Here is a 16,057-nt window from a genome sequence, read left to right as displayed (position 1 = left end):
CCTCGCCCCCGCCCCCGGGGCTCTTTATAAACTCGGCCCGAGGGCTAACAGAGAAAGCGAGTATCCCTCCCGCCCCTGGCTGGTGTTCTGCACCACCCCGCGCCCCGGCCCCGAGTCCCAATCCCTGCTCTCCAGCCCGGCCCCTGCCCCGCCCCGGCCCAGCCCGGCCCGGCCGCCATGGAGAGCTGGCCCTGGCCGTCGGGCGGCGCCTGGCTGCTTGTGGCGGCCCGTGCGCTGCTGCAGCTGCTGCGCGCGGACCTGCGTCTGGGCCGCCCGCTGCTGGCGGCGCTGGCGCTGCTGGCCGCGCTCGACTGGCTGTGCCAGCGCCTGCTGCCCCCGCTGGCCGCGCTTGCCGTGTTGGCCGCCACCGGCTGGATCGTGTTGTCCCGCCTGGCGCGCCCGCAGCGCCTGCCCGTGGCGACTCGCGCGGTGCTCATCACCGGTGAGTGCGCGGGGCGCGGAGCGCGGGGATTCCAGGTTCGAGGGCGGGACCGGACACTCAGAGGGCTCCCCGTGGGCATGCCAAGGCAAGGCGGGACCCCTAGTCCAGGAGTGGGGGAGTCCCTCTCCCCTGGGTGCAGGGAATCAGCCAAGTAGGAAGAGCAGGGCACCTCCCCAAGTCCGGGTTAACTACCTGTGGCTTCGGGGAGTGTTGGAGGGAAAATGAGGCAGGGAGCGGGCAGGTGCGCAGGGGAAACTTGTAGCTAAGAAAGAAGAAGCCTTCTGGAGTTTGGGGTTTATGCTATGTCCCTGTCCAAGAGAGCAGTCTTCGGACAGAGGACACTGCTCTGAGGGACTTCAGAGGATGGTCACCCTTTGAACTCTGCCTAACATCCCCACATGGGAGGTCCCATCTCCTCTTCCCTGGGATTAGAGGAATAGGCTTAGATGAAGAGTTGGGACCCACAATTGGCTGGGCTCCTTGGAGTCCAGAAAAGCTTGAGGTCATCATGAGGGACAGCTGGGCATTCAGCTGCCTCTCAGATCCCACCATCCAAACCTAAATTGCTGAAGTAGCTGTCCAGAGTCTGCACCCAGCACGCCACCACCATTCCTCCTGGTTCTCTGTGCCCAGGAAGGAGGTGAGGTCTTGGAGAGCTGGGCTCAGGTGCCTCTGGCCACCTGGCTGAGCTCTCTTTGTGTGGAGCAAGGAATAAATCTGTCATCAGAAGGAGGGAAGGAGGAGCTGAGGCCCAGCCTGAAGTGGGGAGGGGGACAAAGGCCAGTGGGCACTGGCTCCATTGTATGGGGGAGGGGCAGCCTGGTCTCTCCCCTAACCCCCATGGCTTTGGACAGGCGCTCAGGGCTCTGCCCTTGCAATGGGCCTGGGCTGGGGGCAGCCACTAGCTGACTGGCTTCTCAGAGACCTCAGTCTAGCAGGGGGCCCTGCGTGATCAGATGGAGCTGGAAGAACTTCCCAGAGGAGGCCATCCTTGAGCTGGGCCTCAGAGGATGGGTGGAGATAGGTGGAGTGTGGAAGGTGTTTTGGATCAGACAAAGGGTGTGGGATAGAAGCTTGAGGCAGGAATGAGCATGGCCTGGGCAGGGGACAGTCAGTAACCAGTCTGGCTGCTGAGATGTGGTGGGATATGAGGTTGTTTCCTTGGAAGGGGCCTTGAATGCCTGGCAAGAAGCCAGAATGTACTGAGGCAGGGTGAAGGTGGCATGAGGGTTTGGGCTTCAGTTAAGATGGTGGAGACAGAGCAGGGCTCAGGCTGGATGGGAGAGACCTTAGTTCAGGGTGGAGTGTGAAGTTTCAAGGGACCCCAGTTTTAGTGGTTTAAGGAAGGAGAGATGACAGACCTCCTGGTATCAAGCAGGGAGCTTCTTCCCCCAGGGATGAGGCAGCTCCCCTCCTGCCCTCTAATTAATGAGTTATCTCAACAGGACCCAGGCCATCTGCAGATACTAGTGACCCAGGCAGTCTTTCCTGGGATCTCACCCCAGGCCTTTGTGCTGCCGCTGTTACATCTCCTAGCCTCGAGCCTGGGAGTGAGGTGAGAGGAGGGATGCCTTTTGTGACTTGGGCTTCCCTCAGCTCTGGTTGCAAAGCCCCGTGAGGGAGGAGGGCAAGAAGACTGCCCAGCCCACCCATGTAAGCATCAAGAGTAGGCCTCCAAGCTTCCCAATGCCCCCAAACTCTGGGGTTTCCTCTCTCACCACTGACTGCAAGACAAGTAGGTGACCAGGCCCTGCCTCACCTGCTAGGAACGCTGTGTCTTGAGGCTGCCAGAGCTGCCACCCACCCCTCCCTGAGAATGCTCCTGAGAACCGCTGGCCAAGGCTACTTGGGGAGCTCAGCCCTGGGGTCAGGGTTTGGGTTGAGTGGCTGGGTGCCTTGTGTGCACAGCTGTGCACTGCTGGGGTCTCATGGGAGTGAGCCCATTGTTGTTCACGGCTCACTGCACGTAGGTTGGAGTTATGTGCAGGTATCCAAATGTGTGTGCAGGTGAGCAAGAGGGTGTGAAAGGCTTGGGTGACTGTGTTGGGACCGCAGAGCTGAGGTTCTGGAAGGCCTCAGTTTCCCTGTGAAGGGCCTGTCTGCTCTGGAAGGGAGCTTAGGCAAGTGGGGACACACACACACACACACACACACACACACACACACACACACACACACACACACACACAAGGGCGCTCACTCCCCTCCCCCAACCAGACTTGCCCAGGAAATACCCCTCAGCTGGGGCTGGCTGATGGGTCCCCAGCCACACAAAGCCCAGCTTGCAGCCCCCTGCCTAGCTTTGTTCTCTGCCTTAACAGAGGGGACGGAGCTGAAATGGGGGGAACTGGTTGTGCAGAACCACTTTGCAGCTTCTGCTCAGCAAGACCACCATGGGGGCAGGCTCCAGAGAGCCTCCTCCTTCACTGCTCCCAGCCCTGGTTGGCCACCCGTGGAGCCGGATTGGAATGGGAACAATCAAGGAAGCAGGGGTTTATCAGACCCACTTGCTGGCTCTACCTGGTGGTTCATCTCTCTACATACCAAAGACGGAAATTAGGCCTCCAAGAGTGGTAACTGACCTCAGGTCACACTTGGTGGGCGTGGGAAGGGATTCTAACGCAGATCTGTTCTTATCTTCATCCATTGTGCCCCTGTCCTGGGGGCAAGCGGTCTGGGGCTCAGAGAATGCTCCAGTGTTGCCACTGATTGGAATTCCAAGGGTGGTGGTCAGGGGTGAAGTGCAGATGGGCCTCCAACTTGCCTAGAGCCAGGAATAATAGTAGAGGGTGTTGAGGCTGGAAAGGAAGGTGGATCTCAGGTTGTACAGGGTCTGGATGATGGGAATAGAGGACTTCGGCTTCATCCTAAGGGCTGTGGGGAACCTTGGAGAGGTTTTCAGCAGCAGAGGGATATTGTCATTTTTGGAAGGATCCCTCTGGCTGCTTCGGTAGAGAATGGATTCAAGGGGGCAAGGTGGGACAGCACTACAAAAGGGGGCTGCTTCAGTGTCCAGGTAAGAGGAAGACGCCTGGGCAAAGGCAGTGAGAAAGGAAGGGAGGCTGTGCAGTAATACTGTGCATGCGAGCTGAGGCCTGATATCGACCAGACAGAAGGACATCAGAGCTGGGACTGGGTCTCAGCTGGGACTGGCTGACCTGCAGTAGAGTCCTGACCTTAATATATGCTGGCTGAGTGACTTTGGGAAGCAACTTAGCATTACTAGGACTCAGTTTCCTCATCTGTAAAGTGGGGATCATAAGCCACGTTTGATGGGGTAGCTATGAGTCGTCAGGGAGATGACAGTTGTGAAAGAGTTGGTACTCAGGTGCTCAGCCAGAGGGGCAAAGCCTGCCAGAGATGGGCTTAGGAAAAGAAGGGAGGGCTGCTGACTGCTGGTACATTGGGTGTCAGAGGCCTGGATCCCATCCAGACCGTGGTGACCCTGGGGTTGTCTCAGGCCGGACTGGGCCACAGTGGGAGTTCACTGGCTTCCCTTCCCTGGCCAGGCTGTGACTCTGGTTTTGGCAAGGCAACGGCCAAGAAGCTGGACACGCTGGGCTTCACAGTGCTGGCCACCGTGTTGGATTTGAATAGCCCTGGTGCCCTAGAGCTGCGCGCCTGCTGTTCTCCTCGTTTAAAGCTGCTACAGATGGACCTGACCAAGCCAGCGGATATTAGCCGCGTGCTGGAGTTCACCAAGGCCCACACCGCCAGCACTGGTCAGTAGGCTCAGCTCCGCCAGGAAAGGGCGCGGCTGGGCAGGTGTGAGGGGGCAGGGATCGGAGGTCTGCTGCCGAGCTGATCCTCAGCTTCCCTCCTGGCTCCATGCCTTCAGGTCTGTGGGGCTTGGTCAACAATGCGGGTCAGAACATCCTCGTGGCAGATGCGGAGCTGTCTCCAGTGTCCACATTCCGCAGCTGCATGGAGGTGAACTTCTTCGGTACACTCGAGATGACCAAGGGCCTCTTGCCACTGCTGCGCCATTCGAGCGGTCGCATTGTGACTGTGAGCAGCCCGGCAGGTGAGGGTCCTCCCACACCGGAGCAGAAAAGGTGCCTCTGCAGGGCGGGGAGAGATGCTGGAGCCCCTGGCCCAGGCTGAGCTGCCCACTCCCAATCCATCCCCAGGAGACATGCCATTTCCGTGCTTGGCTGCCTATGGGACCTCCAAAGCGGCTGTTGCGTTGCTCATGGACACGTTCAGTTGTGAACTTCTGCCCTGGGGTGTCAAGGTCAGCGTCATCCAGCCTGCCTGCTTCAAGACAGGTGAGGTTCAGGGATTTGGGGCTGGGGCCTGTGTGGTGTACTGGGGGAGAGGGGGAAGGTGGGGTGGGTGTGGTCTTGTCTGAAGTGGGGTTGGGTCTGAGGAATGGGCGTGGCTTTGGCTGGGGGCGGGTCTCAGGTTGTGAGTTAGAGAGACCTGGGTCTGGCTTTGGCTTCCCTAACAGACCCCACTCTGACCTTGCCACTCATTCCCCAGAGGCAGTGAAAGACATGGACCAGTGGGAAGAGCGCAAGCGGCAGCTGCTTGCCAACCTGCCCCGAGAGCTGCTGCAGGCCTACGGTGAGGACTACATCGAGCACTTGAACGGACAGTTCCTGCATTGTCTGAGCCAAGCACTGCCAGACCTCAGCCCGGTTGTAGATGCCATCACCGATGCGCTGCTGGCAGCTCAACCACGCCGCCGCTATTACCCAGGCCACGGCCTGGGACTCATGTACTTCATCCACTACTACCTGCCTGAGGGCCTGCGGCGCCGTTTCCTGCAGTCCTTCTTCATCAGTCCCTATGTGCCAAGAGCACTGCGGCCTGGCCAGCCCGGCCTTACCTCTGCCCGGGATGTAGCCCAGGACCCAGGCCCTAAACCGGGCCCTTCCCCCACTGCCCAATGAGCAGTACGTGCATAGAACTGCTCCAGCAGAGGAGATCCCTTATGCTCTTGGTCCTCCCCTGGGCATTCTGACCCCCAGGTCTGCCCCAAAGCCTGGCCTAAAGGACCCCAAACCCACCCACTGCCAATGTCACAGGCCAGGCCTGGTGAGGCTAAGGCTTCCCAGTGAACCTCCGGGCCTCTCAGGCTTCATGAGCCCGAACAGACCCTCCTGGGCACAAGGCTCCACCATGCACCTTGGAGAACCCAGCTGGATGGGGAATTTAGTGCAAGACTCAGCTGTAGCCTTTGACAGGATCCTGCAGACAGTGCCTCTGCAAACTAAGGAGTGACTGGGAAGGTTGGGGACCCCCTCAGGATTACTTCTTGGCACCAGTGCCTCAGTGCTGCGATTTGAAGGGTGAATCCCACTGTTTCTTGACTGGCTCAAGAATTAGGGCCCTGACCACCCACCCCAAGCCCCCCAAGCCACAGGGAGGCTGCATATTCTACTTGCCTGATTGCCACTTTTTGAATAAAGACAAATTTTTATTTCTCCTAGAATGGGGGAGATGCTATGTTCGCCTAGGTGACAGGCTGTGGCTGTGAAACAGACTGGGCACTGCCTGGGGGCCGAGGCTCTGGGCACAGACTCTGGTTTATACCTAACCCCCTTCAACAACCTTGGGCAGATCATTTATCCATAGGTTTCCTCATAGTGAAACGGGGGTAATGACCCCAGCCCAGGGAGTTCTGGGGCTCAACGAAGCAAAGAGGGAGGCCTGGGCGCCCTCTAGAGTCAGGAGCCAGTGCCACGGGCCTGTCAGAGCCTCCAGCAGAGGAAGGGGCTAATCCTCCACTGACTTTCCCCACCCTGAGGAATCTGGCTGCACAGTTGTCAGGGCCAGCCTAGGGCTGCCTGCCACCCGAGGAAGGAAGGTAGAAGGCTTAGGTGGGGGTGGGCTCAGCGAGGGTGGGGCCTGAGGGGAGTTGGGGATCTGGGAGAGGGACTAGGGCCCAAAGGAGACAGAAGACAGCTGGGCTTAGAGAGGGCAGTTTTTATTGTCTCAGAGGGGCAGCGCTACTTCCCCTATTCCCCAAGGACACGCACGCTCTATCCTGCCCCTGCGCCATGGCTCTGGGGGACCCACTGAGGGAAGAGGAGGTTCACGCTGCCCCCAGGGGTTCTCAGGTTAGGGAGGAACACAAAAGTGACCACATGCTTCTCAGACACGTCAGCGGCTGTAAACATAGGGCTGAGGGGGCCTCCTTGCTCTGGAGGTGGGGGGCTTGGTCCATCCTTGGTGGGGGGAGCAGGTGCCCAGCCCCTTTTCAGGCCCAAGAGCAGTCTCAGAGAGGGTCAGGGAAGCTGGGCAGCCACTAGGACAGTGTGCTATCCCCCAGGGCACGTAGGTGAGCCGTGAGCTTTGTCACAGCACACGCAGACACACAGGCGCACACACACACTTGTGGGGAGCCTTGGGCCAGGGTGCTAGAAGATGGGGATGTAGTTGTCGATCTTCGCCCGGTGGCGCTGGGCGATGCACTCCGCAATCCATACAATGTTGCGACACTCCTGCTCCTTGAGCTTCACAAAGGCGTAGAAAACACCAAAGTGGAACTGGTTCAGGAAGGCCAACTTGTTCAGTTTCACCTGCAGACACAGGCAGGAGTGGTGTGCAGGTGGCCATGACCAGAGTCAGGCCTAAGCCACCAACCCCTCCCTACGATGGGCAGGGCCAGCACTCACCTCGTGCTCGAAGAATCGGTCCTCCAGGGTCTTGTCTCCAGGGTTGCTGCCCGCACCCTCGAAGAGCAGCTTGTACTCCTGGCCCAGGGGAGCAGGGGGAAGCATGAGCATGAGGGTGCTGTTGGGTATGGTGTGGGGACGTGGGTGCCAACATGCCCGCCCACCGTTCAATAGCCAGGGCACTCACCGGGTAGTAGTCGGCCACGTTCTTGACCTGCTCGTAGTCGTCAGCCCGAGCCAGCTGGGCCAGGCCCTCAGGGTAGAGCCGCCCGCAGTGCGGAAAGAGCTTGGCACGGTCCTCCTTGGAAAGCTCTGTGCCGAAGGAGTTGATGGTGATGATGAATGCGCGGCGGTCTGCTTCAAACTGTGGGGCCGAAGCACAGGCGAGGAGAGAGGGACGGGGAGGGAGGCAGCAGCCAGTCAGTTGGCAGGGCTTCCCCCAGGCCAGGGATGGGGGACCAGCAGGTGGGAGGGTGGGCAGGCACTCACCTCCAGGATAGGACACATGGCATCGGCTGTGGTCCCACCCAGCAGGGTGCAGAACTTGTAGAAGGACTCCAGGTAGGCCTGTGCAGAGCATGGGGCTTCCTCAGCCCAGGCAGGGAGACTTGAGGGGGTCTGCCAGGCCTCCTCCTCACAGTTCCCTCCTTCCCTCCCCGACCCCTTTCATGCTGAATCCAAACATCATACCCGTGGCCAGGGCAGCCCCCGTGTCAGAGCCCCTGAAACATCCACAGATTTCCGACTGTTAATCAGCCGAGTAGCAGTAGCCTGCTGCCTCTCCCCACCCAGTAGTGACAGAACAACTTCTGGCCCACTGTCTGCTTCATGGTGCGGTGCCCCTCACACCCTCATCCCACGGAGTGCCAGGCTCAGAGAAGGGCTCTGTCTTCCCCCTGCTGCTCTGCCTGCCCTTCCCCCAAATCTCCCCTCCTCCCCTCTCTCCTCAGAAAACCACGTGTCAATGGGCCAGTGAAGGATGGTGACCTCTGAGAGTTCACGGGGATGGCCTGGACTGGGTGCCTTGGCCCCCCTCAGCACCCCACCTTAAAGAGCATCTCCTCCCTCTTCCCATCCCCTAGGTAGTTCCCAGGCATCACGCAGCAGGAACCAAACTGTACTGTCAGCCCAGCTCCTCCTCAGGGATGGTTATTGCCGGCACAGATGTCAGCCCTGCGATGTGATGGCTGGACACACAGGCTGCCGGTGGGAGCAAGCACTTCCTGCCCAGGCAAATTGGATCTGCTGGGCATGAGGAGAAGCCAGGTCAGCCCAGGCCTCAGGTCCCTCCCACGCCTAACTCCTGAAACTAGCTAGGCCCAGGCAGGCTTCCTTCCCTGAACCTCTCCATGTCAAGGAAAGGGGGACAGTCTCATGGCCCCCTGGGGAGCTCCCTCTACTCAGGTGCTCCGGGGTCCCACTTGGTGGCATGGCCACAAGAACTCCAGCTCTACAGGCTAGAGACTATTCTTCTGAGCTGGGGGGTGAGGGCTGGGAGGCAGGGAAAGCTTTCTGTGCCGAGGTCTGCCCTCTAAGGAGCAGAGAACATTCCACCCACCACTTGCTGATGTGGGCCACAGGTTCTACTGACCCAAGAGAGGAGGTGAGATGACACCCAGGAGTCCACGAGCCCAGGCTGAGCCTGGCCAGCAGCACTGGGCAAGCTGGGCTCAGGGGAAGGCCTGAGGTGACCACTGGGGTCACAGGAAACAAAAGTCTAGAACAGGTCAGGGGGAAAGAAGCCTGGAAAGGGAGAGTGGACCCCAGCATAGCAGAGGGCTCGCGTGGTAGCTGCCAATCCTACCATGGATTAGTGGCACTGTTTAGTACCTCTGGGACTGTCCCCAGCCACCTCTTTCCCCGTGGCCAGCCAAGCTGGGTGTGTCCAAATCTCCAGGCCTGCCCCAGTGGGGCCTGCAGTTCCTATCTGTGGGGGAAGCCACCAGCCTTTGCCGAGCTGGACTGATCCTGGAGACGCTGACCCCAGGGTGGTGGAGACAGGTGGCATAGGCCCAGACTCTCTTCAGGAGGCTCAGGAGCTGAAGAAACTGGCAAGACCCCAGAGTCCCAGGTACCAAGGTCACCTTCCCACCCCCGTCCTGCCCCCTGGAGTCTGCCAGCCCATGTCTGCTGCACCAGCTGCCTACAGTTCCCACCTGCTACTGGGGGTCCGCCTAATCTCCCATCTGTGGCCACTGGGCTGGGACATCGCCTGACAGGCGGTCCTGGCACGGCGCCTGCATCATTGGGTCGGTGTTTACAAGCTGGTGCCCGGGCAGCCCTCACCAGTGACTCCAGCTAGAACCAGTCAGGCCCGGTGACGGTGTGGGTGAGGCTGGGGGGACAGCCGCACCCCTCACCCTGCCTCAGGGCAAGGAAGCCGGCAGTGGGCCAGCTGGGCGGGCAACAGCACTGTGGGGGCGGGCGGGGGCTGCGGGCAGCGTGAGCACTGGCACACCTGAGCCGGCTCTCACTGCCTACCCGACCCCCATGGCCCCCCTCACCCCGCCCTCCCCATCTCCCTCTTTCTCTCCCTACTGGCAGGCAAATGAGAGCACTCACTTTGCAGACAAGCTGAGCCGTGCTGCCAGTGTCTAGCAAGTGGCTTCAGGCAACCCACTCTCCTTCTCTAAGTCCTCAGTTTCCTCATCTTACAAATGGGGATACTGATGCCTACCTAGCTCCTAGGGCAGTCCCGAGGAGTAAAGAAGCCAATAATCTTCCTACCTCTAGTCTTGTCCCCTCTAGTCTGTCCTCACATTCTGATGATACTCTGCCCTGTTGGAAACCTTCATTGGCCGACCCTGCCCACAGAATAAAATTCAAACTTCTGGCCTGGCATTCAAGACCCTGGATGACTTGATCCTGTGCCTGCCTTTTTTTCCAGACCTGTCTCCCACTGTCCATCTGGAACCTGCACTTCCACAGCAAACTGCCTGCCGCTTGGCCCATGTTCCACACTTGCTTCTGCATGTGCTGTCCCTCTGCCTACACTACTACAACCTCCAGGTAAGCTCTTCACCTACCTCCAGACCCTCCCTGCACCCTGGCCCAGACCCCCGCAGGGAGACTGGAGGGCCTGCGCTCCGGCTGCCACTGTGTTGGCTACCTAGCTCCAACTAGGACAGGAGAAGAGCCTCACCATGAAGATCCAAGAGACAGATGTTCTCAGGGTTAGGTCAGCAGGGCTGTTGGCCAGTGCTATCTTCAGGCCCCCTTCAGGGCCTGCCCACTACTGACCCATCAGAGGTCCTGGCTTCAGAGGTCCTCACCATGGCCAGGGCCCAGTCTGCCCCAAAAAGCCCTCACTGGTCCCTGGCCGGCCCCCTTCCTTGGCTCTCAGCCCTGCTCCTAACCTCTTTGGGCCAGGGCAGGGCTGACCCAGGAATCCCAAGTCCACTCTATTTCCAGGGGTCACCAGCTTGTCCCACAGCCTGGTGGGAAGCAGAAGGTGGGTGGGGTTGAAGATGATGGGCCACGGCACTGGTTCTAGACCTGGGAACCTGGGGACACAGGGACCTGGCTATGCCTGGCTGGGCTGCTCCCCACACCGTGCTCAGGTGCCTGTCCTTGCTGGTGACAGTCCAGGTGGGGTGAGCCTGAGAGCTATGGCCTGGGTGGTGGCCAGTAACCCCTCCTGGATGCAGGGGGAGTGGCCATTCAGGAGCCCGCTCTGACAGGCCAAGCTGCGGAGCACCAGCCGCTCCTGCTGATTTGATCTGGGTCCAAGGGATGGAGAACCTGTTTCATGAAGTCTTGCACCAGTCACGGGAGCCAGAGAGTGAGCAGATAAGCCCCTGGGAGAGGAGCCTGGAGCAGCTGTGTCCTGTCCCAGCACCCCACATAAATCATCAGCCCACCGTGCCCATGGCCCCGTCCACCTACTTCACCACCACTGGGCCCAGGGGCACTACCTTGTAGAGCGTGTTTCGGATGATCTCGATGTTCATCTCATCAAGGTCCTGCTCTGAGATGCAGTCCTGGAAAAAAGCCGCTGGGGAGGAAAGACGTGGGTATGAGGGGCGGGCGAGTGGACTCGGCCGAAGCAAGAATCGTGCTGATGTTCAACTGCCCCTGCAGGGCACAGAGGACCCCTGCCACAAGGCCCATCTGGCTGGTAATTGGGGGGCACTCAACCTGGTCTGGACTACTGCCTTAGAAGTGGCCGAAGCAATACTCCAGGCCATGTGTACTGACCTGAGCTTCTCCTGCCTTCTTGCTCCTAAAACTGATTTATAAAGGAGGCGGCCAGCCATAACATGATCTAATCGCCTCTGGGGCAGACCCAAGCTCAGATCATGCCAAAGAAAGACTTGCATAAGAGGCTGTGACATCCTCCCTTCTCGAGGGGCAGCTGTGGATTCTGGGCCTGACGCCCACTTCTCTGCATCTCCCAGGAGAGCCTGGGGCCCACATTTGGAAAACCGTCCTTCTCCTTAGAACAAGGAATGAGCATGACAGCTGGGTGAGCATGGAGCAGTGACCCAGGGGGCCACTGGAGGGCTGGGAATTAGAGGCCAAAGCAGGATAGAGCCCCTCGATCCCCAGGGACCCACGGACTCACTGGTCTGTTTCTTCTTTAAAGATGGAGAAACTGAAGAAACCACCAACAGCCCAGAAGTAGCTCAGAGTTATTGTGAGAGATAAGATCTTGTGCAGGTAAGGCCAGCAAGTAGGGCTTAGGCCTCTTAGTGCAGGACCAAGTGCAGCTTAGGGCCCAGTTGTTCAACCCTGGCGGCTTCCTGGAGGTGGTGCCCTGGGGACTAGGACTCTGGCTGTGAGGGCACTAGCTGGCGACAGCCTTAGTGCCTTCTCCCCAGCCGCCCTCCAAGGCAGGCAGGAGCCAGTGCTGCCTAGGCGGGGCCCTGCAGGAAGCCCCCAGTTCCCCTTCCTTCCTTGGCCTCTGACATGAACTCTGCATCCTGCCGGACACTGCCTGACTTGGCCCCTGGGACCTGCTTTGTGGAGGTAAGTGAAGCTCTTTGCTTCCCTCCTCTGCCTCACAGGCAGCAAGCCACTCCAGCCCAGCTTACGGCCATGGTCTGTCAGAGCTCCCAAGACTCCAAGGGACCCGAAACCCTCTCTCCACTCTGCGTGAGCTCAGCCCTCCTCTGCATTCGGAGAAATCAGACAGATTCACAAAGTGAGATGGTCTGAGTCAGGCCCTGGGGCTAGTCGGCCTGGCCCAGCAAAAGCAACAGGAAGGGAGCAAAAGGCAGGGTGAGGAGGAGAGAATGGGAGGCGAAGTGGAAGGGAAGAGAAAGGTAAGCAGCAGTGGCGCGGACCTCGCTTTCTGGCTCAGGGCCGCCCCTGGGGGTCCGAAAACCCCACACGGCGGCACTGACACTGATGCCGCTGCCCGCCACCTCCCTCCTCCGCCAGGGTAGCTCACCCAAGGGCGTGTCCACCAGAATGGCATTGTAGAGCTCGGCGGGCGTCTGCGCGATGTTCACGGCCTCCATCTGCTCAAAGCTGCCTAGTGGGTGGCACTTGGGCACAAGCTCGGCGATAGAGCGCTGGTGCAGTGTGCCCGTGATGAGCAGGATTACGTTGTCAATCATGTAGCTGTAACTGCGGGAGGCACACAGCAGCGCGGCAGCCCTTGAAGTCCTGGCACAGCACCACGCCCCTGCCCCCACCCGGCGCAGGCCACCAGCCCCTCAACGGCAAGCACCACCTCAGGCTCCTCTCCCTGTCCAAGGGTGCCCCCTCCTCCGGCACCAGAAGCACAGGACAGACATGGCCCCTCCCTGGGGTGGGGGGAGAACTCATGCCCCACGAGTGATCAGGAAGCAGGTAGTAACTACCCCCCAGGTGTGAACAGTGTTCTGGCAGGACACGGGAAGCACGCGCACGGAGGTGAGGCGCACGGGCCAGCCTGGGGGATGAAAGAACTGGGAGATGAAAGCATGTTCTGGGAAGAGGGAACAGTGTGTGCAAAGGCCTGGAAGCAATCGCTGAGTGGCGGACGCCTCAAGGAACTGAGCACGGTCAGGGTTGGCAGAAGGAAGGGAACCGGTGCAATGCTGCCAGCAGGCTGGAGCCTAGAGGCGGGTCCTGTGGGCCCGGCTGAGGGTCCTGACTTCGTTTTGAGCACGAGGGACCCATGAGCAGGATATAAGCAAGGAGTACCACAGGCACTCTGGCTGCTGGTGGGGACAGAGGGGGAGATGGCAAGAGGAGGAGAGGCTGAGGAGTGGAGTGGGGAGAAGCTTCTCTAGGGAAAACCAGAGAAAACTCAGAGGGAGGGTCCCTGGAGTAAGGCCCCTGGTCAGTCAGGCTGAGACAAGCAGGCAGACAGCTGCCCTGTGCAGCCCACTCCAAAGACAGGGCACTGCCTCCTCCTTTAGGGCCTGAGGATCCACCCAGGATGGCCTGGAGGAGACCCAGAGACCTGGAAGGAGCCTGGGCTCAGGTCAGTCCCCTCCGGCACAGAAGGCCCGCTCTGGACAGTGCACGGGCAGCAGAGGGGGCTGGAGAGCTGGGGAGGGGTGGGGCTACCCAGCTCAGACTTGGCAACGGGCAAGCTCTGCCTCCACCCTTTGAGACAATGCCACAAAGGGGCTGTGGCCAAGAGTTCTGTGTAGTCACCTGTGTGAGCAATGGGGTGAAGAGGGCGAGAGGGCCCCAGTCAGGCTGCAGGAGCCACAACATTCCTCCAGCTTGTCACCAGTGATGATCTCAGGGCATGAGGCAGCTGGATGAGGCCTGGGGGTTCAGCTCCAAGGCCAGAGTGGGGCTCCCACTGAAGGGTGGGAGCTGGGCTGGAGGCTGCTGCCCTGAATTGGGCACTGAGCACACCCTGGCTGTTGGGTGGGCCAACAGCTGTCCTGTGACAGTATCTTGAGGCTGTCCAAGGTAGGAAGTGGCCCCCAATTCCAAGGGAAGAAAAGTAAGGAGGTGGTGGCCTAGGCCTCAGCTCAGAGGGCTGGCTACTGGGGGAACTCCCACAGGGCCTGCCAGGAAGGCGGCAGGAGGAAGAAACCACAGCTCCTGTCCCCGCCTGACCCCCACCCCCCTGCTTGCTACACACTCCCGCAACTCCCACCCAGCCCAGTGCCCTGCTATGACCTCTGCTCTCTCGGGCCTGGGGCCAGGCAGCTGCCCTCTCTCTGCCCCCAATCCGACTGGGTCAGCCACAGGATGTGTGCTGAGAAGAGACAGGCCTGCCTTCTCAAACTGAGGGCTTCAGGCAGGGCCCGTTCACAGCCGCGAGCCGAGGGGCCCGAACGGCCAGCCTTTTGCCCCCACCTGACAGAGCTGGCAGAGTCGAGGGACCTCAGAGAGATCCCGCCAGAGCTTTGTGCCTTGGTCTCCAGCCCCAGCCTGCATTGTCCCTAACCTGGACAGCACATCCCTCTTGCCCCTGATGCCTCCAGAATCTCACGCACCGCAGGACCCACTATACATCATCTCCCGCAACACTCCACCTGTGTCCCATCCAGCCCCACTCTAGCCATCGTGTTCCCTGAGACAGCCACAAAGTCCCCACCCCCGAACCCGAAGATGCTCGTTCACGCTCTCACCAGACTTTGGGCAGGGACGGGGAGAACGCTGTACCTCTTCGAGCTGTTCTATCCAACTGATCCCACAACCACCAGCATCACCAGCCCCACTGTCAGAGGATATGAGACACAGAGGCTGCAGGCCCCAGGCCCTGTCACATCATAAAGCAGAGGAGCACCGTGTCTCTTGGTCAGTGTCCATGCACCTCCACCCACGTCCAGGTTGCCATGCCTTGACTCTACACTCCCCATCTAGCCTTGCCTTCTCAGAGGAATCTCCACAAGTCAGTTTCCTTTCTCTAAACCTCTCCGCTCCTTGCACCACAGGGTATTCATTTATGTTGGGGACGGGGCTGGTGTCAGGGCCCAAGGAAGGTGCCTTGGCAATCGTCAGGGTCCTGACCCGGCTCGGAGGTGAGCCCTGTGGGAAGACTCCACTGTCTGGCTTTGCTGCTGTCCCTCCAGTGATGTGGAACAGGATGGCTATGATTCACTTTTCAGCCCTGACAGCAGATGTGAGGGCTGGTGATAGCACCCCCTGGCTGCCCCCAGACTCTCCTGCTATAAGTCCTGGCTGGGCACCAAGGGAAATGCTAAGCCAAGTAAAGCTCCCCAGCCCCTTCCAAGGCCCCCTTCTAATCCAGGCTAGGCCAGCTTTGGATGACCCTATGCCAGGCCCAGCGGCTCCCTCCCCCGGGTCAACTGCAAGGTTACTATGGCAGTAGCCCCTGTTTCTCTCCCCTGCCCAGTGAGAGCCAGAATCTCCTTTCCTGGGATGAAAGGAGGCAGGGCATGGCAGAGATGATGCCGGCCCAGCTGTCTGCTTTTCCCCCAAGGTGAAGGCCTTCAGCAGGCAGGGAAATCCTCCTCCTCGTCTGGCTTGAGCTGCTCCCTCCCTGCCCCCAGAAAGCCACTCCACCAGTCCTCCCTTCATTTGGCCTTAATAGGAGAGTGTGAGGTTCCAGCTGGTCAGCATCTCCCTCCAGAGGAAGACAGTTGGGGAGTGGACAGGCATCTGCCCGCCAGGCCAAAGAGGCCCTCTTGGGGTGGGAGTAGGGCAGTCTGTATTGCTCTGCCCTGAGGCCCTCCCTCACCCTGTGCCTTCAAGAGTCAGCTTGGGGGCTTCCCTGGTGGCGCAGTGGTTGGGAGTCTGCCTGCCAATGCAGGGGACACAGGTTCGAGCCCTGGTCTGGGAAGATCCCACATGCCGCGGAGCAACTAAGCCCGTGAGCCACAACTACTGAGCCTGCGCGTCTGGAGCCTGTGCTCCGCAACGGGAGAGGCTGCGATAATGAGAGGCCCGCGCACCGCGATGAAGAGTGGCCCCCGTTCGCCGCAACTGGAGAAAGCCCTCGCACAGAAACGAAGACCCAACACAGCCAAAAATAAATTAATAAATTAATAAATTTAAAAAAAAAAAAAAAGAGTCAGCTTGGGCCGAAAGAAGTCTTGGGATGGGGTTTAGAAAGCCACTTCCTCCAAGAAGT

At 59.7% G+C, this 16,057-nt stretch overlaps 2 protein-coding genes across 2 annotated transcripts in view; one reads left to right on the top strand and one right to left on the bottom strand.

Annotated features, from left to right (window-relative positions):
* The first annotated feature begins 47 nt into the window (after positions 1-47).
* Positions 48-5,879, top strand: HSD11B2 (hydroxysteroid 11-beta dehydrogenase 2). Its single transcript, XM_061173430.1, has 5 exons — positions 48-442; positions 3,952-4,164; positions 4,281-4,466; positions 4,573-4,710; positions 4,925-5,879. The coding sequence occupies exons 1-5, from the start codon at positions 178-180 to the stop codon at positions 5,335-5,337; spliced, it is 1,215 nt and encodes a 404-aa protein (XP_061029413.1). The 5' UTR covers positions 48-177; the 3' UTR covers positions 5,338-5,879.
* A 479-nt stretch (positions 5,880-6,358) lies between these two features.
* Positions 6,359-16,057, bottom strand: part of ATP6V0D1 (ATPase H+ transporting V0 subunit d1) — a 38,802-nt gene continuing 29,103 nt past the window's right edge. Inside the window, exons 3-8 of the mRNA XM_061173431.1 lie at positions 12,458-12,636; positions 10,980-11,059; positions 7,555-7,632; positions 7,253-7,429; positions 7,066-7,143; positions 6,359-6,969 (exon numbers count right to left, since the gene is read on the bottom strand). Coding sequence (XP_061029414.1) covers positions 6,808-6,969; positions 7,066-7,143; positions 7,253-7,429; positions 7,555-7,632; positions 10,980-11,059; positions 12,458-12,636 — 754 coding nt within the window. The 3' untranslated portion in view covers positions 6,359-6,807. The remainder of the gene's footprint in view (positions 6,970-7,065; positions 7,144-7,252; positions 7,430-7,554; positions 7,633-10,979; positions 11,060-12,457; positions 12,637-16,057) is intronic.

Source organism: Eubalaena glacialis, chromosome 18 (assembly GCF_028564815.1).
Source record: "Eubalaena glacialis isolate mEubGla1 chromosome 18, mEubGla1.1.hap2.+ XY, whole genome shotgun sequence".
In the NCBI taxonomy this organism is placed as follows: Eukaryota; Metazoa; Chordata; class Mammalia; order Artiodactyla; family Balaenidae; genus Eubalaena; species Eubalaena glacialis.
The sequence above is the reverse complement of the archived record's forward strand: the minus strand, read 5'-3'. Positions and strand labels throughout refer to the sequence as shown.

What these genes read in the sequence shown, in the direction of transcription:
- HSD11B2 (XM_061173430.1), top strand. Translation starts at nt 178, where the DNA reads ATGGAGAGCTGGCCCTGGCCGTCGGGCGGCGCCTGGCTGCTTGTGGCG. An exon ending in GGCCCACACCGCCAGCACTG is followed by an intron (nt 4,165 to 4,280) that starts GTCAGTAGGCTC and finishes CCATGCCTTCAG; the next exon opens with GTCTGTGGGGCTTGGTCAAC. An exon ending in GACTGTGAGCAGCCCGGCAG is followed by an intron (nt 4,467 to 4,572) that starts GTGAGGGTCCTC and finishes ATCCATCCCCAG; the next exon opens with GAGACATGCCATTTCCGTGC.